The following is a 25718-nucleotide window of genomic DNA, read 5'->3' on the forward strand; positions in this document are numbered from 1 at the left end:
AACGTATAAAGGACGGCGCCGCACGTCAAAGTTGACAGGGCAATAATGTCAATCCGCAGCTACGATTTCCACACCTACTGGCGCAAAAACGACCCAGAGGAAACCAAACGGTCAAATTCCTTCAGGGAGAAAGTCGCAAAAGAGTTTGCTTCCGAACTTGAGGCTGGGGATCTTCGGCTTCATAAGCCACATGAAGAGCCAATTGGGCCACACCCAATTTCAATGTGGGAATTGGATACTGGAGGAAAGTACGAGCCGGCTTTATTTGCTCGTGTCTTGGCCTTCTACCAACTTAATCACAACAAGTTGTCTGTTTTGATCCACCCACGTACAAATGACGGGGACCTTAAGGATCATACAGAGTACGCTCTCTGGTTGGGTCAGAAGCAACGTCTTATTACGTCATTTTTGAAGTAATCAAGTTCCGGATCATGTGAACAGCTGCAAATGTCGTGGTACACTGGAATGCCATCAGACAGAGGTTTACGACTGAGCAATACTAGAGTCAATGGTAAAGAAGTTGGCTTAAGTAGGAATAGAAATGTCTAATTTTACCCATCCTCTGATTCGACCTGAAAGCTAAGATTGTTCTCTTCTCAATAGGGGGCTCTCTTAGCTTTCAAAGGAGTAGTAATTCAACTTACTGATAGATCACCTGAACTCGCGTGAGAATCTTGGAGTGATCAAGTTCTTAGAACATCTTTGCATGTCAGGTTGCTGACACGACAGATTCAGTACCAACTATAATAGTAGAAAAGACGAATAAAATCTTCAGTCACTATAATATTCCAGTAAACGTATTTCTGCTTGACGAAACCATAATACAATTGATACAGATATCCACGATCGAACAGGCTTGTGTCGCAATGCAGACATTTAGTCATGAAGGGAGTAATATATAGCCGAACACACAAAAAAAAAAAGAACCCGAAAAAGAGAAAATATAAAACAGAGCCAATTCCAAGCAGTAAAGCAGACTGGTTCTTGGAATCGCTGTTTTCTCTTTTATCACCCATTACAGTCGAGACGGCGAAGCACAGCCAGCTTATTCGGTTTTTTATGCACACCGCACTCAAAGAAGTAATAACATACTCGCTTCATAGAATTAGAGTAGCACAATGGCCCCGCATCACCAAAGAAACTCCAATAGCCAAGGAACTCTGATGAAGTCTGAGGAGCTGGAAGAAGGCGTGGATAAGAGAAACGGCAGTTTTTTCTCCCGCTTTGAGCCTGTTCTGCCGACTCGGCACCATCACTCAGGAAGGAAATCTCCTAATCAGGACGATGCTAAGCTGATCGGTAATGCATTCCAGTTTCGAATCTTCGGAGACCCTAAAGAGTCACGCTATAATAGCGAGGAAGATCAGCAGAAGGGTGAAGTGCCATTTACGCCAGACGAGTCGGAGAATGTTTTAGGTGACTCTGGCAACGAGCCACGCGAAGCTACAAGAGAAACCGAGCCGGGTCAGCTCAGCGACTTTTCAAAAGAGATGCATAAAAAAAGTGGGCAACTGTTTTCGGCCATGAAGCGGCCCAGTTTTTTCACCCGAGGATCTGTTGATACGTCCGCCTTCAACAAGCAGGGCTCGAATGAAGGAGCAGCCGACGACAAAGGCTCAAAACCGCGTAACATCTTCACAATCTTCAGGAAAAAGAATAAGGATAAAGACCGCAGGCATGCTCATGAAAATGCCGAAGACGACATTTCACTCGCAGACGAGGATGCTGAAACTAGAGAACGTGCACAGGGATTGATAAGTGCTTTGGTTATGGGCGGGCCCGCAATCAGCTTACTTGCATCTTGTTTATGTGAGGACGAGTTTGGTATCGCCAGAGCTCCACTTCTCCTTAACCTCCTTGGTATCAAGGTCACGGATATATCACGGTCCCCATTGACAAAAAATCGGAAGTTCCGTATTGACCTAGAGTACGGCGTATCAGACCAACGCATGAGATGGTCAGTAGAGAAAAACACTCGAGACTTACTCTACTTGCATTCGAAATTCAAATGGCTGATTTTAAAAGGCAGTTTGAAATCAGAACTTCCACATTTCCCTGTTCCTCCGCTGTTAAAACGAAGTGACAGAAAACAAAAGAAATTAAACAAGCAAAAACAAAGATCTTCCATCTCAGAGCGACTCGATGGCTTTGCACTGGAACCCAACAATTCAAGTCACGATTTCCGTCTGGAATTACAGAACGCTGAAACAGATAATCAATCATTGATGTCAAACCAATCTTTTCGTGATAGGCTCTCCACTCTTAGAGCACACTTGAGTACAGTCTCATCGAATTCATCAACTAGTTCTGCATCCCCAGAGCAACTTCGTGTTAGAATCCTCAACAATCAGAGATACTTAACAGAGATTACGAAATATTTGAATGATTTGACCCTGGCTTTGGCCATGCGGCCCCAGTCAAATATTTTATTCCATTTTTTCGAAGTGTCCCCCATATCTGCTCTTTTGAGTTATGAAACTGGTTACACCGGTAAACAAGGTGTTATTCATGTAGGAGGATCAGCAAAGTCGCAAGGATGGCGCGTGGGCCATTTCAAAGCCAATGATCTCAAGGGAATGATTGATAGACGCTCAGAAAAGTGGTTTTTGGTCAGAAATACTTATGTCATGTACGTGTCGGATATCAACTCTACCACACCTCTAGAAGTTTTTATTGTTGATCCTTACTTCAAAATCCACTACAAGGGTGATAACGACAACCGAGGCTTTGACTCCGAATCGGATTACGAAGAGGAATATTTTGAAAAGAAAATTGTGGGAGATGAGAATACTGTGGCTCAGATGCAAAACAAGGTTTTCAAACACTTGAGAATAGTTCTTGAAAATAATGAGAGAAAGCTCGTGATTATTCCTAAGTCGAAGAGAGAGCAGAAATTGTGGCTCGACTCACTCAATGAAATGCTTCGAAACAACATCTGGGCAGAAAAGCATCGATTCGGTTCTTTTGCACCAGTGAGAAAAAACTGCTTTGCTCAATGGTTTGTTGACGCTCGTGATTACTTTTGGGCTGTTTCTTCGGCAATCGAAATGGCCAAGGATGTGATTTTTATCCATGATTGGTGGCTCTCGCCTGAACTTTACCTCCGCCGTCCTGCCAACGGTAATCAACAGTTTAGAATCGATAGACTTTTACAGCGGAAAGCTCAACAGGGTGTCAAGGTTTTTGTGATCGTGTACAGAAATGTTGGTACTACGATTCCGATTGATTCCCTATACACGAAACATTCGATCTTGTCCTTGGATCAAGAAAACATCCATGTCATTCGATCCCCCAACCAACTTTTGCAAAACACTTACTTCTGGGCGCATCATGAAAAAATTTGCATCGTTGATTATACCGTTGCATTCCTTGGAGGAATTGATTTATGCTACGGCCGGTACGATACTCCTGATCATGTTTTAGCTGATGATTCTCATATTGATTTCTCAACCCTTGATCCCGAAACGTACGGCTACAACGACTTCTCAGAATTCCGTGTTTTCCCTGGTAAGGATTATTCCAACACACGTGTGAAGGATTTCAACAACTTAGACAAGCCATATGAAACCATCTACGACAGGAAAGTTGTTCCTCGTATGCCATGGCATGACATTCATATGGTAACGTCAGGTCAAGTTGCTAGAGATTTATCGCGTTCTTTTGTTCAGAGATGGAATTACCTCTTACGACAAAAGCGTCCCAGCAGATTGACTCCGTTACTTACACCCCCTCCTGATATGACAGAAGAAGAAGTAAAGTCAATGGGATTAGATGGTACCTGCGAAGTTCAGATTGTTAGATCTGCTGGTAATTGGTCTCTTGGCTTGAAAGAGCACGAAGAGAGTATTCATCAAGCGTATTTGAAATTAATTGAAGAGTCTGAGCATTTTGTTTACATCGAAAACCAGTTTTTTGTTACTTCATGTGTCATTGATGGAACAGAGATCAAGAATCGGATTGGTGACGCTCTTGTCGATCGTATCATTCGAGCCCACAAGGAAGGCAAAACTTGGAAAGCCATTATAATTATTCCTTTGTTCCCTGGTTTTGAATCTCAAGTCGATGAAGCCAATGGCTCCTCTGTTAGAGTTGTCATGCAATGTGAATACATGTCGATTTCGAGAGGCTCTTCTAGTCTTTTTGCCAAACTCAGAAAATATGGGATTGATCCTGATAATTATATCCAATTCTTCTCATTGCGAAAGTGGGGTATTCTTGGACCCGACCGCTCGCTTGTCACCGAGCAGCTTTATATCCACGCGAAGTGTATGATTGTTGATGATCGTGTTGCGATTATTGGAAGCGCAAACATCAATGAACGGTCGATGAGAGGTGTTCGTGATTCCGAGGTTGCCGCTGTTGTAAGGGATAGTGAAACGATTGAAACAACGATGGATGGAGAGAGCTATACGGTTGGGAGATTTCCTCACACACTTCGGTTGCGACTCATGCGGGAACATCTTGGAATCTCAGTGGACACTTTGGACGTGGTGGAACGCCAGTTTGAGAAATTCCAGGAATTTGCTAAAACGCCTGAAGGACTTGAAGCAGCTACATGTAAATTCAAGAAGCAATGCAATTTAGAAATATCTGCGGCTGTCGAAATGGCTTCGAGATTTGTTCTTGGACAGAAAGACGGCACACCAAGGTGGAAACACTTCCGCAAACTCCATAATCCTGATGCCAGAGTTTTTGATGTTCCAATAGATTTCAAAACGACCGATGGTCCAGAGCCAAAATCTTTGCCGCTCTCCTTTAACAACAGAACTGGACCCCACGAAGCCAACAAAGGTATAAGAGACAAAAAGAAACACTCTTACGATGCTCGTGTACAAAATAACACTGATCATAAGAGAGATGTGTATGGTATTGGTCATGATAAATACCGTACGAATATGGGCACGAAAGGGCGTCTCGACAGCGCCAGGTTCTTACGCCAATTGTCGAAAGAAGTAATGGAAACAAACCCAGGAGAATCGTTTTTACCGGACATTGCAAGCGTCGAAGACTTTTTAAACCTGGATGATCATGAGCTCTCGGAAAATATGAATGAAGAATCCGAGGAAGTCCTTAGCAAGAGAGACAGAGAGCGGTGGATACTCTTGAAGAAGATCTCCTACTTGCAACGTGTTGCGGCTATCCAAACTAAGCAGAAGGAGGAAGAAAGCATGAAACGAGTCAATGCCGGTTTACCTCCATCCATCTACGACCAGGGCTCAGAAATCCCAGAGGAAAATGAAGAAGAGCAATTTACCACCACTATGCCAGTGGGTGGGGAGACTGCGAATGAGAGAATGGTGAAGGGCCAAGTGGTTGATGCTTTAGAGGTGAAACAAGAAGGGCCAACAGAGAACGGAAAGAAAGATGATGCGAATGAAGCATCCGAAACTTCGAACATCGAATTCAATGAACTGATCCCTGTTGTGTCCCTTGATAACAGTCAGCTTCGTGAGGCAATTCAACTGGTAAACCTGCCAGGAGTAGACAATTTCGCCAAATTCATCGATCCTTACTGCTTTGAGGATCCTTTAGATCCCGATTTTTACGAAGATATTTGGTTTGAAAATGCCAGAAGGAATAGTGAAATCTTCCGCATGATTTTCCACGTTCAGCCAGATGACTTTGTTGCCAACTGGAAAGAGTATAAGAGATTCATGAAATTGGAAGAAGCATTCAAGCTCTCGCAGATTGAAGAAGCGAAGTTGAGGCGTGGGAAGTTCCGCTATCATCGCAATAGCTCCTCCTCGTCAAACGAAAGACCTGAGCTCAGCCACAATAGACGAAACAGCCAGGCTACCATCAATATCGGAGACTATCTAGGTGAAAACGGTATTTTGGGAGAGATTCCAACAGGACTCAAAGGAGATGCAGATGGCTCGCGCCGACGCTTTACAGTCACAGATACGATAGCCGAAGCCGAAAATGAAGAAAACGAAGAGGTAGGTGATGACGATGATACCGATGATGAGATAGATGAGGATGATGATGATGATGAAAATGAACGCGAAAACGGTGACGCTAAGAAAGTGCCAAAATCTACGGGCAATAACGAAGAAGGGGATACTACGCCTGAGATGGACAGAAATAAAACTGACCACGTTCCTTCAGAGAAAAAACAAACTAAAACTGGTGGACACAAGGCACGAAAAAGACGAGCAGGCACCTTCAGCGCTCGGAGGAAAATCCACGCTGGCGAGCGCATTTTTGAACGCGACACCGCGCAACGAATTCTCGAAGAGATTCACGGGCATCTTGTGTTGTTTCCAGTTGATTGGTTGCTGCGGGAGCTTGAGGGAGGAAATTGGTTTTTCAACACGGACCGGATACCTCCTATCGAAATTTATGACTAGTATACTATTAAATGCATGGAAGTATTGCACCGTGTGCAACTGTGTGCACATCCTGTTCTATGTCGCGGTACGAAACGACATGTAAATGTACTTCACGTTCAAATAAGCTCGGGAAGCAACTGTTCTGATCTTTAATCCTGTTTCATTTCACTACCTTCCCTACATGTTCTTGCAATTACTTTCGTATGTTGGAGTTGTATTGGGTTTCCTTTTTCTTGTCCTAGCTATTGCGCTGGGCCTCTATTATATTTCGGAAATGGTGGAAGAACATACCGAACCAACAAAACGCTTCCTCAAAAGAATGATACAAGCCATCATTGTGCTACTTATCCTTTTGTGGCTATTTGATTCCTTTCCCTTCAAGTTGACTGCATTCCTGGTTGTTTCTTACTTGATTTACATGCGGAACTTGGAGAAGTTTCCCTACGTGCAATTCACGTCCCCCATTTTTCTTCTTTCATGTGTCTTGGTTATTGCCAACCATTTCTTGTGGTTTGAGCATTTCCACAATCCATATATCCCACCATTGGATGTGAGGTTGAATCCAGACTACCAACCACCACGAATTCCGCTGTTCACAGAGGTTTGTTCCTTTTTCGGTTTGGTGGTGTGGCTTGTTCCGTTTGCTCTTTTCGTGTCCTTAAGCGCTCATGACAATTTGCTTCCTCAGCACATGGAGAATAATCCAGAAACAAAGAAAAAGAACAATGGGTTGGCTAAAGTCGTTGTTGTGAAGATAAGGGATTCTGTATTCGCATTCAGCAGGAAGTTAGGCTACGAGTTGGACCGCCTGTATGGAGTTATTGCCTAGTTACAATGCTAATTATGAGAAGTTACGAATATGGTTCGAATATCTGGGAATGGCCCCGGGCAAGCTCTCCTTTTGGCGGAATATAGTACAAATTGTTAATACTAATGCATAAACTTCGATATGAAGGATAATTCAAGAATAAGGTTGACTTTCTCAGAAAGATGAATAGCATAAATTCAAAGATTGCTTCTTAATACTTTGAGCTTTGTAGTTATCATTAACAATATTATGTATGTTGCATTTGATGAAGGCCATTCTGCGAATTCATATTCCATTTATCTCCAATATCGATCATCAAAATTGTACTGTTCACAGTGCTAGTTTCTTAAATGTACGGAAAGAATAGAGTCATCAACCCTTACGAAATGCTTTATCGTATTCGTCATTCATTAAATAGGAATACTAATTTCCCAAAAAGTCCTTTACTGGTGGTCCGATATGATCCAAGCTCAATAAGAAAGTGTCATGTCCATAATTGCTAACATCAGTGCCCAATTCAAAGTATGAAATATGGTCAGGGTTAGAACTCGTAGCTTTCAACACTTCAGCGATTTCTCGCTGTTGCCACACTGGGAACAAAATGTCTGACTCCACACCAACAACCAAAACTCTCTTGTCAGAGATTTTCCGCATACCTTCCTTCAAGTCCGACAATGCTTCTTCTGGGGTGACAGTAGAGTTTCGAATCTGCTCCTGGTATGGTTCACTAGGAACAGTTTCGGACACATTCTCGTTTTTCTTATCGTAGAAGGCATTCTGGGCTGCTTGTCGTTTTTCAAGTGCTTTTTCACGGCTCACACGGCCCAAGTCAAACATATCCATCGCTTTCAGAATATACAAAAGTGAGTTTGCGTCGTACTCCAAACAAAACTTTTCCCCCGCATGGTCTAAGTACGTTTCCACCAAAAAGTCGGGGCAAAATGCAACAGGTTTCGATTCATCCGCCCGAATACGGCCAAATCTCGACTCCCACTCAGGCCCAGAGCGATATGTGACTGTAGCAATCTCACGTGCAAGCTTCATTCCAATATGAGGAGGTACACCGTCATAATAGAAGCCTCTATTCCAGTTGGGATCGCTCATCAATACTTGTCTTTGTGTATGTCTCAAAGCAATCAGATATGGATGAGACCGAGCACATCCACTTATACTGACTATGCGATCAACCTCATCTGGAAACTCCCAGGCATATGCCAACAGCTGCATTCCACCCATTGAAGCTCCCACGGATGCATGCAATTTCTCTACACCGAAAACGTCCCGCACAAGTTCACGTTGTGCCCGGACCATATCGTTAACGGTTATAATGGGGAATCTAGTTCCATAATGCTTGTTGTCGGCAGGATCCATAGAGGAGGGCCCAGTAGAGCCATAACAGCCGCCTAAAACATTTGTGCAGACGACAAAATACTTGTCGGTGTCGATGTAGCGGCCTGGACCAATAAAGTTTTCCCACCAGCCACTCTTTTCGTTTTTTGGTTGAGATTTAGCATGCGATGAAGCCGAAAGCCCTGTGTGAACTAAAATCATATTATCCTTCGCAGGAGAAAGCGTGCCCCATGTTTCGTAGGCAATCTGATACTCGGGCAAATGTCCACCATTATCAAAGAATATGGGTTTATTGCTCGAGTAGAGTTCAAATCCAGTGACAACTTTGGAGTATGCCGGTTCGGGTCCACCTTCTAACGAATTGATGTCCAGACACGCTTCAGCATCAGCATCAACACCCTGTGCACCCTGAGCTTTCCTTTCCAAATGGGATTTTTCCAATTGCTGTGTCTTTCTCTCCAAGTGTTCGAGACATGGAAACTTCAACTGCGGATTGGAGCTTTGAGTAGCCACGCCACGGAACGAAACCAAGAGAGATGGCCTTACTAGCCGAGGAAATAGACGTGAGGATATCATTGTCCGCTGGCAAGTGAAGAAGGTTTAGCGTTGTTGGTTACTAATGGTGGCAGTCACGTGCGCTTGTATCAGCTTATCGTCCTGCAGTTCTTACCGGTCTATATTCGCAACTTGCACTACAATGTAAAACATGGTGGGGATAAAAAGAGCATGATAATTGGATACGAGCTCTTCCAGGCGAAACCAAAAAGACATTGAGCGCAGGTATACAAAATTCGCCTGATTGCTAGCATACGAAGAGATACCATAGTACCTGGAGGAACACTCCAATAACGTTCCAACCAACATGCATTACAATACCTCAAGTGCCATATGGACTAACGGTAATAAGAAATTGTAGCAGTCCTGTTGGAACATAGATCATTATTTATGCAGTGTAAATGCATCACTAAAAGCATATTAAATAGGCTCTTCTGAATGGCGATGACACGCGGACTTGAGCTAACTGGCACTTTCTTACCCGAAAACAATGGGTCTCTTCGGAAGCTTTTCCAAACGACTCAAAGCCAAAAAAATAATTCTACATCTAAAGATAGATCCCTGTCGTGAATAGCGTCGCTGCACCGTTCCTGACAACATCATGGCTTGCATTCCAGAGAAGCTTCGATATCAAGCATGTCGCGAAATCCTATCCATTGTGGTTAGTAGGCGTTTTCCCGAGCATATTTTGACTACGGTTCGCAGTGATCGTTTATGCATTTCACTGCCAGCAATTTCGCAATCCATTGTACGAGGCTTATTGTGGTAAAGTCCTTCATTACTATTTTTTCCAACCTAACGAATGACAACTTGCGGAAAAGAAGAAAAAAAAAATCACAGCAAAGATGAGGAAGATAATAATAAACTATTGCAAGCTGCATAGAAGAACATGAATTGAATAACCTCGCGCTGCCTTCTCCACATGAAGAATGTCGCACAAAAACCACGCTCACCTAAAGCTTATCTACTCATACACACATGGCCACTGTTGCCAAAACATTTTCCATGGAGCTCCGAAATGCTGCTTGGCCGTCACTTGTATTTGTGCTTGTCTTTCTTGTCACATTACCTCTCGGCACATTTGGGCGAACACACAGGCAACTTATCACCGAGAATGTGGGATTGACATCACTCAACGCGATTTTTGTACGTTTTGGCTACTGGTGGTTTACTGCTGCTTACTTTGGCCTTATTATCTCGGCCCGGCGTAAGCTCCGCCTGCCGTTTTTCGCATACGCCTTGAATTCTGCATGCGCCATTGTTTTCCAAGCTTGGTTTTTCGGCCCACTGATTGTTGAACGGATAAACAGAATATCGGGCGGGCATTGTGTGGCAGACAATGGCGAAAAGAGGCGTCTAACGATGCGTGAATGCCTACAGTGCGTAAATTGCTCGTGGATAGATGGTTTTGACGTCCTGTCACATTATTACTTTCTTCTGAGCCAATTTCTTTTGCTCTGGCATGTTGCCAACTGCCAAGCGCCAAGCGGTCGCCGAACAGTGCTCTGGATACTTTCCGCTTTGCTCATGACGATATGGTTTACAGAGTTTTGCATCACGAGCGTGTTTTTCCACACAGCGGGCGAAAGATTGGCAGGCTTAACTGGGATTATTGTTGCTTTGGTAGCGATACGTGTGGATCTCGAACAATCCGAGGAGATTGTGTCTTCATAGTGAACGTGCTGTCCTCTACAGTGCTCATAAGCCACATATTCTACCACTCTCAGTATCTTCGCAGTGGATATTAGTGATGCTCATTTCGACTTTTAGCAATATCTGGGATGGGCATACTTTACCGCATTCATATGCGTTAACCCATTTCCTTGTGCTGGTTGTAATATCAGTCCTATGGAAAAGCTCAAGAGGTTTGTTAACCGAACAGCGATCTGAAATTCCATTTCACGCGCACTCTGATTGTCAGCTTCATTTCCCTTCCAGACACATTGTTACCGGCTAAACATACAATATTGTGGCTTAACCGATCAAAAGATCATTTCAAGAGTAAAGGCCAAACGAGAGAAGGAAAACCAAAAAAATGAAAAAGCTGACTCATGTGGCAAGTCAAGGAGACACATTTCTGGTGGCAATAAATGATCAGCCAGATAAGCCACATCAGGGAGAGGAACTGAGACACTTTTGCGTTGCATGCATACATCGCCGCACATCGTTTTAGACAAAGCGTTCTGCACGGCGATAAACGCGCTAACCGCACTAATCACTCAAAACCCTTATATACGGGTTTTGGGATGGTAGAGCAAAATATTTTTTGTCTTCTCTTTTAAAAGCGTACTTTGGCCCTATCACTTATTGGCAATGTCTGTTCAGCACCTTGATGTTAGTATCGCTAATGTGCATTGTCCCAATTGTCAAGTGGCAGTGCGACAGATAGTAGCGAGGCGCTTTCAACTCAAAGATTTTACATCTCCGCCAAAAAGGAGAAGCATTTTGAGTCTGCCTCCATACGAGATCTTCTACCGCTTACTAGGTGGTCAACTCGATTTGTATTACCATTGCACTGGCGATTTGAATCTGTCTGATTTGCTGCTTGCTACAAAGGAAATTCTTAATGGGCTTCGCAAAGCTGGCTTTTCGGTTCTATCATGGGAAATGGAGCTTGATGGGAAACCAGTGACTTCTGCACCATTTTACGAAAAGAAGTCTCGTGGTCCACAAGTCATTGCCAACATTACTGGCTTATGGGATAAGCTTTTGCAAGTCCAAGGTGAACGAAACCATGCTCATATATGCAGCTACTGTCAAGAAAAGGCCGCAGAAGAAAAGAGAGCGCATGCCTTAGAGAAGGAAACATCCAAGTTGCAAAAGTCAGCCCGAACGGAAGAGAAGGAATATGTTGATCCTTCCACTTCAGAGTCAAGCATGCCTCTAACGAAAAATACATCACCGCAAGTTACCGAAAAATATCGTGCGGTTTTTTCTGTAACAGGAATGACATGTGCTGCATGTGTCCAATCAGTTACAGGTGCTATAGAAGCATTGTTTGAAGAACAGAATATTCCGATCAATGAGGAAGAAGAAACAGTATCAGTTAATTTAATACAGCATATGGCAGCTGTTATTGTTCCCAATAAGCAACTCATCAACAAAATTGTCGGAGCTGTGGATGATGCAGGCTTTACTTGCCAACTTATTGAGGTACTGCCAGCTCTGCAGAAAGTTCACGAAAAGATTACGGCAGTCATTGGTGGAATCACATGTGCTGCGTGCGTGAATACAGTCATGTCAGCTGTTAACAAGCTTCCATTTGTAACAGACGCCGGAATTGACGCTATCACTAAGATGGGTCATTTCGTTATTGAGTCCAATAACGTTGACAACGAGAACTTCTTGAAATTACAGGAAGTCATTGAAGATTGCGGTTTCGACTTTGAGCTTGTCAAAAAAGAAGAAATCAATGTTACATCAAGAAAGCTGTCATCAAGAACAATCACCATAGATGTCGAAGGCATATCTTCGCCCAAATGCTGCGAGGCCATAATGAGATATCTTGACAGTTTCAAAGCAGCAGTGACTATCAATGAGGCGGTTACTTTAATCCAACCGTCTGTTACTATTACTTATGTACCCGATTACGAAAGCAAGGTCAATGTGAGACGCTTTTTGGCAGACTTAAATCACCTCCATCCAGCTGACACAGAAGTTGGCTACATTGTTGACCCTAACAATCATTCATCTTTCAGCTGCAAACTTAAGGAAAACGTGTCTATGGATGAACAGTTGAGAAGAATTACGAGACAAGAAACATGGCAGGTTGCAAAAAGACTTATTCTTGCTACAGTTATCGGGATTCCAACATTTATCTTCGGTATTTTGGGAATGTCCTTACTCTCCAAGAAAAACAGTTTCCGTAAGTGGCTTGAAGAGCCTTTATGGGTTGGAAATGTCTCACGAGTGATGTGGATTGTCTTCTTCTTGAGTACTCCTGTTTACTTTTTTGCCACGGATATCTTTCACAAAAAGGCTATAAAAGAAGTAAGTTCACTTTGGATGCACAAAAACTCTTATAGGAAACGCTTCCTCAAATTTGGATCCATGAACTTGCTTATGTCATTAGGTACAACCGTTGCGTATGTTGCCAGTTTAGTCTTGCTAGGACTTTCTTCGCGGATATCAGCACACGATATGGGATTCCATACAACATATTTTGACTCTGTCGTATTCTTGACTTTTTTTTTGTTGATTGGCCGAGTTCTTGAAAGTATCTCTAAAGCAAAGACAAGTGATGCTGTGGCAAGTTTAGGCTCAATGAAGGTGTCGAAAGTTACACTTGTCGACCGCGAACAAGATGGAAAAAGTGGTAATTATACTTACAAAAATGATAGTCTTGTCGATGTGTCGCTTCTTGATTCGGGCGACTACGTCCGTATTTCTACTGGTGAATCTCCTGCAGTGGATTGTGTGATCGTCCAAGGTGATTCTGAATTCGATGAGTCTGCTCTTACCGGAGAATCCCATGCTGTCAAGCATGGTCCAGGGCATCAAGTGTTTTCTGGAACCGTGAATGTGGGAAACAACGCTGTTATCGCCAAGATTTTAAGTGTCGATGGAGACTCGTTGATTGATCAAATTATAAACACAGTCCGTGATGGTCAAATGAAGAAGGCTCCCATACAGAGAGTGGCCGATGCTATTACTGGTTACTTTGTCCCCATCATTGTGTTTATAGCTATCTTAACGTGGATTATCTGGTTAGGGCTTGCTTATTCGGGCGCACTTCCGGATAGTTATTTGGACATCGATGTTGGAGGCTGGGCAGTTTGGAGCTTGGAGTTTGCAATTGCTGTATTCGTCATAGCATGCCCCTGCGGGATTGGCCTTGCTGCTCCGACCGCCTTATTCGTGGGATCTGGCTTGGCGGCGAAGAATGGAATTCTAGCTAGAGGCGGAGGTGCAGCCTTTCAGGATGCCGCCGCTATTAATTTGGTATGCTTCGACAAGACAGGAACTTTGACCTGTGGTGAAATGAAAACTACTGATTTTGCTTTCGTCTCATCAGCAGTTAAGACATCTCACGTCCCAGCTTTACACAAGATTGCTTTGCAAACAGTCAGAGATTTAGAATTGGCATCCAAACATCCAATTGCGACTGCTGTCAAGGACTTTGTCAGTAATTACGAAACGAAGCAAGACGTGCATTTATCGTCAGTCAGAATCCCACAAGTCGAAACCGTACCTGGAAAAGGTTTAAAGGGTAAGATTGTGCATTATGATGACGATGGCGACAGTTTCTGGAGAAAGTATAAACCCAAGTTTGCTGTTTTGGGCAACGAAGCCATGCTTAACGACCATAATGTGGAAATCACCCGAGTGCAACAGAGTCTTTTAGACTATTGGAAAAAGAACCGGAAATCAGTTATGAATTTGGCTATCAAGTGTGAACGCATATACGGAGATAAAGAGTTTCATCTAGCTGCAATGATGGCATGTCGGGATGAAGTAAGACCAGAAGCATGTGCTGTTGTTGAGCATTTGAAGAATCGTGGAATCGAAAGTTGGATGATAACCGGAGACAATAAACTCACGGCAGCTGCTATTGCACATGAGATAGGTATTAAGCAAGAGAATGTTGTCAGTGAGATTTTACCTCATGAAAAAAAGAATATTGTCGAGCTGCTTCAACAAAGAGACGGTGCAGTAGTAGCAATGGTTGGCGATGGAATCAATGATGCGCCAGCGTTGGCAGCTGCTAATGTTGGTATTGCTTTATCTAGTGGTGCAGATTTGGCGGTTACTCTGAGCGATTTCATTTTATTAAACAAAGTGCATCCTATCGTGACACTTTGTACGCTTCTTGATTTAGCCAAAGTTGTTTTCCGGCGCATCAAGTTCAATTTCTGCTGGAGTTTAGTATACAACGTGATTGGAATCCCCATTGCTGCAGGCGTGATTTATCCAATCAATAATCTGAGGCTAAGCCCAGTATGGGCTAGTGCTGCCATGGCTGCATCTTCCTTGAGTGTTGTTACCAGCAGTTTACTCCTAGGTTTGTACCGGCCCAAGATACGAAGTGAACAATTTGTGGAAGCCCCTGAGAAGGAGACGAATGTTAATGTGTACGAGGTTTAATGAGTATAGTGGATATAATTTAATGGGTTAGGGAATATCGATCATATTGCGCATAGATATTGAGTGTTACGAGTTCGAGCGACAGTGATCAAGAATGTTTTACCGCATCTAAAAAAACTGTGCCAGGGTACTTGCATGCCTTGAAATATTTACCAGTTGTCTGGCGAATAGCTACGTGAAAGTAATAAAACAATGTAATCCTTCGATTGATAAAGCTGGGATTGGGTATTGAAATAAAGAATAGGCAAGACGGAAAGGATTACAGACTATTTTACTTCAACCTTCCTCTAGATTGTCTTAGGTAACTGTGAGATTTGCACAACTGGCTTGGTGGATTAGAATCGGAATACAGACGATTGAGATGCTTCAACCAAATAGCTGGCATAATTCAACCGGCAGAAGCAGCCTTTCCCTATGCACACAGTGCCACGACCAATGTATTCAACCCTTGTTCCTCAATTTCAATCCTGTGTCCTTGTGGAAAACAAAGCCTAATAAAACTATTTAGGAACCTAGTATTCTAAATAAATTAATCCTGCGAACAAAAGGAGGAATATTGAAACGGTGATTGAGTAGTTCTTCATTGCGTCTATGTTTAAATTATTTGATTTACTATTGTATAGAGATCGGTGCACATTGAAAGTCTATGAAGCATTCTTTAGCTCAAGAAACACATTTTTGCTGGATGATTTGATTTCTGGCTCCTATATGCTAAAAAAAGCCAATCCTGACATTCGATTGGTGGTTGAATGTGAGTGATGTGAATGAGTTGTGTGGATTAAATGTGAAAGTTGATCAAATGACATGGTAGATGGCACAACGATGTGACTGGATGGAAATGCTCCTATAATATTCACCCACGCCTAAGCTGGCAAAATATTTGGATCAAGCTTCACCACCATCACAGTCACATTATCTGTCGATGCTTTTTCTATAGCCAATTGGCAGAGTTTACGAGCCGCCGCCGGCGGGTCATATGGCTCTCCGGCCTGGCGCTGACGTTCAAACACATCGTGCACGAGACGGCACGCAGTGTGGTCGGAGATCACGTCCCAAACGCCGTCACATGCCAATATTAGGAACTCGTCTTCGCGTGTAATCTCCGTCGACGTTGTAAAAGGCTTCCCGGTGACTAACGTCTTGATATACGCATCTCCCAATGCACGTGTGACTGCTAAAACCCCATTGACGCGGTTTTTAAGTACGAGTCCGCCCAGATCACGAACTCTTGCAACTTCGCTTTGGTCAGAAGCTTTGTGATCATACGTCAACCGGTACAGACGGCCACCCCGACAAAGAACGATCCTCAGATCTCCCACATTGGCCGTGTATAACACGCGGCGATGCTGCTTCGTGGGCACAAAGTCGTAGCCAGATGTTTCCAGAGCGCGTCCGGCAGAACCTTCAACCAGATCTTTTTGGTCTGTTTCCCAGCGCAACACGGCGACAGCCGCGGTGCTTCCGGAAGAGCCGAACCCCTCTTCTTCTATACGCTCGTCTGCGCGTATGAACACTGTATGGAGCAATTCCTTGATGTCATAGGGAGACTTCTCTTTTTCTGCTTCGCGAGCAAGAATCTCGTTCTCCAAGAGCACGTGCAAATTGTTACCACACCACCTTGCAGCCTGTTTCCCGGCGTGGCCGTCAAAGATGGCAAAGTAGCCCCAATCAAGGCGCTCCGCAAAGTTTGCCACATAGGTGTGGACATCTTCCATTTTTGAGCGATACGACAAGTTTTTGTTTTCCGCTACCCCAACCAGAAACAGAAGGCCTTGAAACGGATCGGGCGGAGCAGGCGAGCGAGCGCCATCATTTGGTGATGTCATATTGATGCTTCGGCAGAATATAAAGCAGAAAAGGTGTTTTAAAGGAAAACAAATGTAAGAAAAAACGGGGCAGTTTCAGAGTCTGGGGAATAGTTTCTGCAAGATACTTGTGCGATCTGGGGTACGGGTGCAGTCACCATTAGTGGGTTTAGTATTTCCCATTTTTTGGCCCGTTCCAGGTCCACTTTGTGTGATAGAATCGGCTTTCTTCTCTTCTTTCTTGGTGATTGTATAACCGTTTCTGCTTGTGAAGATCTTTGGAAATAATTATTTGCTGTCATCCGGATGAGGAAGTCACCATCCACATGTACGCAAGGAACAGAAGCCCCTGCAGGTTCCAGGCACCGTGCCTGAAAGCCTAAATGCTATTTTCACACTTGGGGGCTAAGCATGCCCAACAAGGTGTTTGTGCTTTGCAAGTCAGCGTAAATGGACCAATGTGTTTATAATAAGACAAAAATATGGGGAAAAATTGTAGATGTGAGAAGGAGCAGCCATAAATGTAGAACTGTGAGCGCAAGCTTAATCAGAAATTCATTACTGTGCGATGGAAAAACTACTATTAGATGGGTTTGTTGAACAAGTGCGAGCAAAGATGCAAAGTTTTGAGCACCGAAAAGTTCAAGGCCATTCAAATGCCTAGAAACCATGTAGCTCTACCTATTCTAAAAGAAGTGGAATGAAGCACATTCCAGGTTTTCCGGTCAAGTAATGGTATTAAGGTTTAAGGAGGAAAGTTGCTAGATGCAAGGCCGAGTCATTGGCGTCCGAAATGTGCCATTAATGTTGTTACTGCTGCGTAATTGCGAAGCAAGCTCATTATGCTTTTGGACTGCTTTCACAGCATTACAAGGTTGCCACGCGGTATCAAATAAAAGATCAAAGATACAAGTAAGTATCTTGAATGAAATTGAAATGAACAAGGACCAGCTCGAAAAAAAGAATCTAGTGCTAGCTAATTAGCCAAGTCCATTCGCACCTATCTCTCGCTTTTGCAGGGAGTGAACAAAACTTCAAAAACAAGTAAAACCCAATCAGCAATGTACAATTTTCAGTAGTAAATGGAAGCTGTATTCCATTCTTCAATCACACTATATAATCGAAACGATGTTGAGCTTTCTGAGATAGGAGCGTCCAGCCGTGGAGCTGCATCTAACGCGCGTTATCAATAGCGATAAGCTCCACATTCAAATCCCAAGAACGAGAGCCACAAAGGAAAAAAGACCAACCATAAAGATCCACGATTTATAAAGAAGAAGAATAATTAAGTCCAGTGACTGAGAGAAGCACCTCAAACGTTTTCAATTGAGAGAACCGCCAGCAGTTACTGCGTCCAAGGGCATCTAATCAGTCTAGGGGAAACAGAATCAACAGGCACTACATTCTACATTCTAAGTTTTCAACCCAACTATAAGTCCATAGACTTGGTAAAGACGCAATTGTCTCATTGCATTGACTACTCCCATGGTTGTTGAAGCTCGTCGACGTCTGTCGGCGTTCCGTCCTCGAAATTGGGCATATCCTCCAGCTCCTCCCGCCAAACTTTCACTTGAGCAGTTGCCCTTGTCCGTCCTAATTCAAATCGCTGAGCAACTACCTACGCAAGCGCTTCTTGCTCTATGTGTGACATGTAAGTACCTTTACTTACCGTCCGCAGCATATTTGTACCGCAAGATCATAGTGACCGACGACACAATGGCATTGGCGTATGCGCGTGACCACTTAAATGAGTGGGGAAGAGCCTGTGGCACTGCAGTGAGAACAGAAAAGCTTGAGAGGTTGGTATTGCTGCTTGAACGAAGTTGCAAGTTGGCTTCTTTGGTGCGGACAGTGTATCTGGAGAACGGGGCGCGCCAGGAAAAAAACCTCGAGGCGCAGGCCGAGAAAGTTGGTGCCAAACAACGCCCGCAGGATGTGTGCGACCTTTTAGTGCGCTTGTTAGCATGCACCCGCCCGACGGATGTTTATGTTAATCTGCCCGAAATTCGTGTATTGCTTCCCAATGCCGTTTGTTTAGCGTGTCCTGCGCCCGTTTTCTTGGCAGCCAAATCCTCCCACCTCGCAGAAATCTGTCTCTGTGGCGATTGGCCTGCCGATCCTGCTGCTGTTGCTACAGCTCTTGTGGATGCACCGCTTCGAACCTTGGCTTTCCGCACCGTGGGCGCGCGCGACTTGCGCCGCTTGAACCTTCTCAACACATCCGAGCGCACATCTCCTCCATGGATAAACATTTTGAGTGCTGTGGCTCCACACAGACTTCAACTACAAGCTTTAGAACTAGACGGCCATGTGAGGGATTCAGCTTCTGCCGCACAAACCATTGCTTCTGCAGTGGCGCTAGAAGATTTGACCTCGCTTCTGCTTCGCTGTACTGAACAATCACCTGGAGCACATGTTCCGCATGAACCTCAGGCTACGCTAGTATATCGTCTCACACGCCATACGCTGTCACTTTCCAGTTTGTCTCTTCGACCCACAGATAACTGCTTGGCCTGCCAAGAGCAATCCATTGTGCAAACTCTTGAAGAAAACCTTCGTGGCCAGCTTGAGCATCTTGTACTTTTCTTTGAATCTTCAGGTAGCATAGGTGCAGAAACTGTGCGGCGCGCCGTATTGGCGTCGCAGCCAGCACTTAAGCGCCTCGAATGCAGAGATCCCACCACCTTAGGCGAAGCTCGTGCGCACCTTTATACGGTACTTGACCAGGATCATATTTCACAATGGGAGCATGGTTCATTTTACGAGCAGCGGATCCGCCGTACGTTTTTCCCCAATGATTTTGGTACACCATCTCCGCAGTTTGTGCCTGACCCGTTGGCGCGGTGTCTCGAAGAGTGCGCGCCTGCCGTAGCTCAGTATCTTGCCCGCGACACAGTTTATGGCGCTCGTCCCCCACGTTTGGTCGAATATTCCGTGGTAGATTTTACAGTGGCTGTTCAACGCAATGCACTTATTGTAAATGGACGGGACATCCCTCTAGATGTTCAAGAGGCAGAGACTCAGGAGAAAAATGAGACTTAGACTGCTTTAAGAAAGGCAGATCACTTCTACCATAGAAGTAACAGACAAAACAACCAAACTGCGAGAGTGATCTGGTGCTTTCTATGAGATGAAGACTTCTATCTTTTTTTTTGTGGTATGCATGGAAGAGACTTCCATTATCAGAATATAAATGCAATGGAACGAAGAGAACAATGCTCAACCTTGATATCAAATATCAACATTGAGTTCCAATAGCTTATGGATCTATAGTAACATGAAGCACAATGTACACCCTATTCCATTGAGCAATTCATTAGTTCATACAAATGCTAAAGCCAATTAACAATGTTCAAAAAACAGATTATGAGCGAAGCCGATTATGAGGCTGTATTCTTCTATCGTCTAGCTATCTAAGCGATACGGTAAATGAATCAGGATATATCAGCTACATACGATAGTATCAGCTACCCTTTTCGTAGTTGGAAATGTAACTTTTCTCCTTTCTCCCACGATAATTCTAGATTACTTGACGAATTGCACCTAACAAGAGATGTGTTCTTCACTTGACCTAGATTTTAAGAAAGGGCTTCAATATCTCAGGGTGTAGAAACATAATTGAATAAAGCGTACAAAGATGTAGACCGAAGAAGTCTTGATGCTTGAATAAGCCTTCATCAACATGTGACATTTCACCGTGTAGATCCACTTTGATTGAATGTTAATGTGCCGCTCAGTGTTCAAAATTTAGGGAACTTTTTAAATTCAAACTCCAGTAAAACACTAATTCTTTGCTAGGAATTCAAACAGCGAACAATATTTGAAAGTTGCATTATAAACGTAGTGAAGGCGAGTGTTGAAGTGTGGATTCTCAGCTATAACAAGATTCCTACACCTTCAATCGCGTAACTCCACAACATCCTTTCATTATCCCCTCACTTGCTCATGGTTGATATTCCCTACTCTCCCCTTGGAACTCCTGTTGTTGAAACTGTTCCTTATGATGGTCTTAACTTCAAAACAGTTACTTGGAAAGTTCCCTCTGATGTAGCCTACAAGGGCAAAATTGTCTACGTGCACGGCTTTTTCGAGCATTCCACCATCTACACCGAGTTTTTTGACAAGCTTAGCCGTGAAGGATACGAGGTGTTTTTCTTTGACCAGAGAGGTGCTGGAGCGACATCACCAGGAAAGTTAGTAGGAAAGACTGACGAGTTCCACACCTTTGATGATTTGGACTTTATGCTCAAAAGAGAGCTCGATGCACGTCTGGACAAGACAGAGAAGTTTTTCTTGGCTGGTCATTCTATGGGTGGTGGAATTGCCCTCAACTATGCCATCTATGGAAAACATAGAGATAGCATCCGAGGAATAGTGGTGTCGGGACCATTGGTGGTCTTACACCCAAAAACACAACCTAATGTATTGGTACGCAAATTGCAGCCTGTGATCAACTCACTTGTGCCTGGATTGAAAGTTGATTCGAAACTTAACTACGACTACATTACGTCTAACGAGGGTTGGAAACTGTACATCAAAGAACACGACACCAAATTGATTGGCACTGTTAGACAGTTCAACGACATGTTTGTTCGTGGCGAAAAATTGCTCCAGAAGAACCACGTTTCCAAGTTCAAAAAGGATATACCGGTTCTCGTCTTACATGGTACTCTGGACTTTATTAATAACATTGAAGGGTCAAAGACCTTCATCAAGTTATTGCCTGAAGAAGTGGACAAGGAACTAGTTCCAGTCGAAGGAGGCAGACACTCTCTCTTTATTGAAAACGAGCAAATTTTCCAGACTGTGTTCGACAAAGTGTTGTCCTTTTTGCTGTCTCATTAGGTATTTTGGTCCCACGGTGAGCACATTAAATGTTTGTGAAGGGCTGTAAAACTACAGTTGCCATCAGTAGTATCCTTGGGTCTTATACCGAACTTGGCACTCTTTCTTTAGTCTTTAATTACGAATTGAATTTTAATTAATCGGTGATCTTGTATATCGTTTTCTTTTTTTGTGAGACGATAACCTCGCGAAAGTGGGAAAGACCTTTAAGCGCATGCTTCACGCCATACGCTTGGCCAGCCAAGCGAATAATTAGTCAATTGTCGTACCGCCCACTCTCAGGCCAGATTTCTCATGGAAACGACATAAGAAAAGTCACCCACTTTAACACTGCTTTGAAATTGAAATTTTAGCAATCCAGGGGCATCTTTTGGATAAAAAAAGAAATCACCTGAAAGTAGCCCAGACGCTCGGTCATGTATAGTCCGCACAAGCGTTTGCCATCAAAGCACATAGTCGAACCAATAGAAACACCTGTAAAAGATTGAAGAAACAGAAGAAGTACTTTTAGATTCTGTCAGACCAAGCTTGAAAGATAAGGCTGAAACGGCGTGTCTACGGATCAAGTTTATGCGGTGAGAAGATCTCCTGATGTCTTCTCCGAGATACAGGCCATAAGTCAGAAGCTCGAGACACATCACCAGTTGGTGTGGCATTTCCAACACAAACCAACAACATTGCGCCTTTCGCTGCTACCGGAATTTCCCCATTTTGTCGCTCCATAACATAAAGCAAGCAGTATATTTTTGAATTTGGAATTAGAGCTTGCCCATCTCCACAGTTCCCCAAAGTTTTGTAAACGCATATTGCTAAATGGGCTATAACATCAAGCAAAAGATCGAGATATGCCTCAAAAGTGAGGCAAACCCACTCATGACCCAGACGGACTTGGCCAATTGGGCCATGAAAGAGTATGGGTCCAGCAAACCTCCGTCACAAACAACAATCTCGCGAATATTGAGCTCCAAAAATGAAATCATCGGTTCGAAGGAATCGGACTTTTCGCTTGTGAGACGACGCAAGCAAACGAACCCAGTTCTTCGTAAAATCTTGACTGAGTGGATTACTCAAACCCACTGGGAACAGATCCCGATCACCACGCCTATTATCCAGCTGACGGCAAACGCCATTTGGACGAGATTACCCAAACAGTTGATCGATGGCAATGGTGTTTTCAACCACAAATGGTGTAACCATTTCGTCAAGAGACTTAATATCAATTTAGTTGGCTCTCGCCAAGCGGTGGAGAACAATTTGGGCTATCCGCTAAATAAAGTGTGGATGTTAGACGAGAAACTCGAGTTGAAGAAATACATAGAGGGGCTTATAGCTCGTCACAATTACTCGCCGAAAGACATCTTTACCATAGACGAAATCTCGCTCTTCCATGCTCTTCCATTAGACCAGATCTTCGATATCTCTTCTATCGATAAAGGTCTCAAACAATCTCAGTCATCGACAAAAAATATGCTCACAGTAATGTTGGGATGTAACATTGACGGATCAGAAAAGTTGATGCCATTAATAGTATCGAAGGAGGAAGAGTTGGATGTTTCAGAAAGTTCTCACCCAGCCTTCAAATCTCATGGAACGTCCCAGCTCTCGCCACAGGCATTAATCAACAAAATATGTGAGGTGTACCATATTCTGCTAAAAACAAATATTAACAAATGGATTACTTCGAGTATGTTTCAAGATTACCTTTTAACTCTCGATCACAAGATTGAAAACGCATCTCCAGACCGCCAGATTCTCATCTTCTTAGACAACAGTTCGTCGCATCGGATGATCAATCTTGAGTTCAAGCATATCAGATTAGTCTACATGGAAAATGCCTCAAAGCACAAAAATCCTTACAACGGATCCTTCAATGGTGTAAAGTTTGACTACTTACCCATGAGTTTTGGAATAGTCGAAGAATTCAAGATTTTGTACCGGTTACAACAGTATCTTGAAATGATCAACAAACAGAGGAATCAAAGCGAGTCCGATGATGCTCGTCTGCCTATATCGAGTACTTCGAACTTGAGCAGTCTCAAGACAGCTAGTGAATCTGCTGTGCTTTCAGAGAGTGACTACAATGTACCATTTATCAAAGTTATTGAATGGATTAAACGTTCATGGGATTCCATCAGTGCCCAAAAGATTTTTCTGTCTTGGTCTCACACATACTTAATCAACTTTAAGGCACCATGGCCAGCTACAGATCGGCATGTCGTTGCTAAAGCACAAGAACTTTTTCGTCCTTTTATCGAAGCTGAAGCCCATTACGACTCGCAAAAGAGTTACCATAAGCTCCGGGAAATTATGAAATACCTTAACGTAATGATTCCTTGGAATGTTGATGAGTTGCTTGGTCTAGTCAACGAGCGGAGCAAAGTTTCTTTGGATTACGTTTCTATTGAGGAAATCATAGGAAGCTGCGTGCTGGAAAAGGACCTTCAAGAACAAAAGGAACAACGACAGGACAGCATTGCCCCAATGACTGATCCGTGGTTTACGGGAGTTGGGCATCCTCTTCCACAACCGCACGATGCTAGGTTTTCTCAACCAAGCCTTTCACCACCCAAACTTAATAACATTCCACAAAAATTGAGCCTTAACCCGCCTCAATTGGCACCAATTTCGCCCGCATTGCAATACTCCAACATGCATAGAGCACTGCCTCAACCGCATCCTCTAAGACAACCTAATTTGCAGTCAAAGTACAGGGAGCCACCATATACCGATTATCTGATTGGCAGTCCAGGAAGCACTAGCATGAATGCCCTATTGTTAGCCACGAGTGTTTCGAAGAATCAGGAAATCAATAATGGTGCATATCCTTCAGGAAACTCCTTCTCTGCATTGATGCCAATTAAGCAAGAAAACCTACCCCCTGTGCTTACCAGAATGGATATGAATAACTCCATGGTAAGTGAGGGAAAGCGGGGAGGCAATTTTGACCTTAATGGTTTTCCTGAACGGAAACGCCAAGCTCTACCAACAAGTTTGGGTACCCCATACTTCTCAGGCAGTCCAATGCCAGGAAATCTGGCAACTCAGGACTCTCTAACCGACCCTATAAATTTTGTTGGACCTTCGCTTTCACCCATGCCCCACCATCTGATGGTTAACGGGTTCCGTCCTTCTGCTTCTGAGCGGCCTCTGGGAGGCAATTCAGATTACGATGCTCAAGTAGGTGGAGACGGTAATGACAGAGATCTTATCTCATTACTTAACCGTGTGATCGATGCCTCAGGAACAGAAGGACTTAAATTGTCGAACTTTGCGCTTGAGGAGCTCCGGTCGAACTTGACAAAGATGCAACACAAGTATGATCCAGACAAGCCTCTGCCCATGTGAGCAAAAAAAGTTTAACTGAGCAAAAATGATAAACCTTTCCAGGATGAAAAATATAATCGCCCAGCGAATGTCAGTTTGTCACACTTTTATAGATTAAATAGCATGAACTACACGAGACATGAATGAAAACTCCTATGTACATTATATTGTTTTGTTGACCATATTTATCCCGGTACAAGCCTTATTCATCCTCCTCACTGATTCCCAACTCCTTGGCTTTTTGCTCCAATCTCGCCCTCTTCTCGGCCCTAGCTCTTCTGATCCGCGCAACTTCAGCCTGGATTTCATGAGGTTCCTTAGGAATCTGATTCAAAGTAGCTGGGTCAGGCCAAAACCCGGGTAAGTTGAACTTTCTGTCTGTGTCTATACCAACATAGTACATGACAAGAATAGGAGAGAATAGGTAGAAACCAAACTGCGGGTTAATAAGGAACTGAGAAATGCGGGAATCTTGCGGACTTATGCCCGCTAGAAATAAGAGTTACATACTTTGAAAGTCTCAAGTTGGGTCCTCGTTATGCCTCCTATGAATTTTCTATAATATGAGATCATCACTTGTAAGGAAAGTAACTAGTAGCACGCTCTTTTTTTTAG

The 25718-nt window shown here is 43.6% G+C and overlaps 11 protein-coding genes across 11 annotated transcripts; 8 read left to right on the plus strand and 3 right to left on the minus strand. All coding sequences in view use genetic code 12, as the record gives it.

The window, feature by feature from the left end:
- Window positions 1–45: 45 nt before the first annotated feature.
- FOB63_004381 (uncharacterized protein) lies at window positions 46–417 on the plus strand (the record flags this gene model as incomplete). Its single annotated transcript, XM_002614378.2, has 1 exon — window positions 46–417. One exon carries the CDS (start codon window positions 46–48, stop codon window positions 415–417), a length of 372 nt encoding a protein of 123 aa, XP_002614424.2.
- Window positions 418–1118: 701 nt separating this feature from the next.
- PLD1 (phospholipase D) lies at window positions 1119–6350 on the plus strand (the record flags this gene model as incomplete). The annotated part of the gene is made up of 1 exon (XM_002614377.2): window positions 1119–6350. One exon carries the CDS (start codon window positions 1119–1121, stop codon window positions 6348–6350), a length of 5232 nt encoding a protein of 1743 aa, XP_002614423.2.
- Window positions 6351–6513: 163 nt separating this feature from the next.
- Window positions 6514–7161, plus strand: SVP26 (uncharacterized protein; the record flags this gene model as incomplete). The annotated part of the gene is made up of 1 exon (XM_002614376.2): window positions 6514–7161. One exon carries the CDS (start codon window positions 6514–6516, stop codon window positions 7159–7161), a length of 648 nt encoding a protein of 215 aa, XP_002614422.1.
- A 402-nt stretch (window positions 7162–7563) lies between these two features.
- On the minus strand, window positions 7564–9066 carry FOB63_004384 (uncharacterized protein; the record flags this gene model as incomplete). Its single annotated transcript, XM_002614375.2, has 1 exon — window positions 7564–9066. One exon carries the CDS (start codon window positions 9064–9066, stop codon window positions 7564–7566), a length of 1503 nt encoding a protein of 500 aa, XP_002614421.2.
- Window positions 9067–10023: 957 nt separating this feature from the next.
- On the plus strand, window positions 10024–10719 carry FOB63_004385 (uncharacterized protein; the record flags this gene model as incomplete). Its single annotated transcript, XM_002614374.2, has 1 exon — window positions 10024–10719. The coding sequence occupies one exon, from the start codon at window positions 10024–10026 to the stop codon at window positions 10717–10719; it is 696 nt and encodes a 231-aa protein (XP_002614420.2).
- A 639-nt stretch (window positions 10720–11358) lies between these two features.
- On the plus strand, window positions 11359–15129 carry CRP1 (Crp1p; the record flags this gene model as incomplete). Its single annotated transcript, XM_002614373.2, has 1 exon — window positions 11359–15129. The coding sequence occupies one exon, from the start codon at window positions 11359–11361 to the stop codon at window positions 15127–15129; it is 3771 nt and encodes a 1256-aa protein (XP_002614419.2).
- Window positions 15130–15992: 863 nt separating this feature from the next.
- PTC1 (type 2C protein phosphatase) lies at window positions 15993–16955 on the minus strand (the record flags this gene model as incomplete). The annotated part of the gene is made up of 1 exon (XM_002614372.2): window positions 15993–16955. One exon carries the CDS (start codon window positions 16953–16955, stop codon window positions 15993–15995), a length of 963 nt encoding a protein of 320 aa, XP_002614418.1.
- Window positions 16956–18419: 1464 nt separating this feature from the next.
- Window positions 18420–19976, plus strand: FGR43 (Fgr43p; the record flags this gene model as incomplete). Its single annotated transcript, XM_002614371.2, has 1 exon — window positions 18420–19976. The coding sequence occupies one exon, from the start codon at window positions 18420–18422 to the stop codon at window positions 19974–19976; it is 1557 nt and encodes a 518-aa protein (XP_002614417.2).
- A 903-nt stretch (window positions 19977–20879) lies between these two features.
- Window positions 20880–21779, plus strand: FOB63_004389 (acylglycerol lipase; the record flags this gene model as incomplete). The annotated part of the gene is made up of 1 exon (XM_002614370.2): window positions 20880–21779. The coding sequence occupies one exon, from the start codon at window positions 20880–20882 to the stop codon at window positions 21777–21779; it is 900 nt and encodes a 299-aa protein (XP_002614416.2).
- Window positions 21780–22592: 813 nt separating this feature from the next.
- Window positions 22593–25124, plus strand: PDC2 (Pdc2p; the record flags this gene model as incomplete). The annotated part of the gene is made up of 1 exon (XM_002614369.2): window positions 22593–25124. One exon carries the CDS (start codon window positions 22593–22595, stop codon window positions 25122–25124), a length of 2532 nt encoding a protein of 843 aa, XP_002614415.2.
- Window positions 25125–25305: 181 nt separating this feature from the next.
- Window positions 25306–25676, minus strand: PET100 (Pet100p; the record flags this gene model as incomplete). The annotated part of the gene is made up of 2 exons (XM_002614368.2): window positions 25306–25539; window positions 25614–25676. The coding sequence occupies 2 exons, from the start codon at window positions 25674–25676 to the stop codon at window positions 25306–25308; spliced, it is 297 nt and encodes a 98-aa protein (XP_002614414.2).
- Between the last annotated feature and the right edge of the window lie 42 nt (window positions 25677–25718).

Source organism: Clavispora lusitaniae, assembly GCF_014636115.1.
Source record: "Clavispora lusitaniae strain FDAARGOS_655 chromosome Unknown tig00000223_pilon, whole genome shotgun sequence".
NCBI classification, from domain to species: Eukaryota; Fungi; Ascomycota; class Pichiomycetes; order Serinales; family Metschnikowiaceae; genus Clavispora; species Clavispora lusitaniae.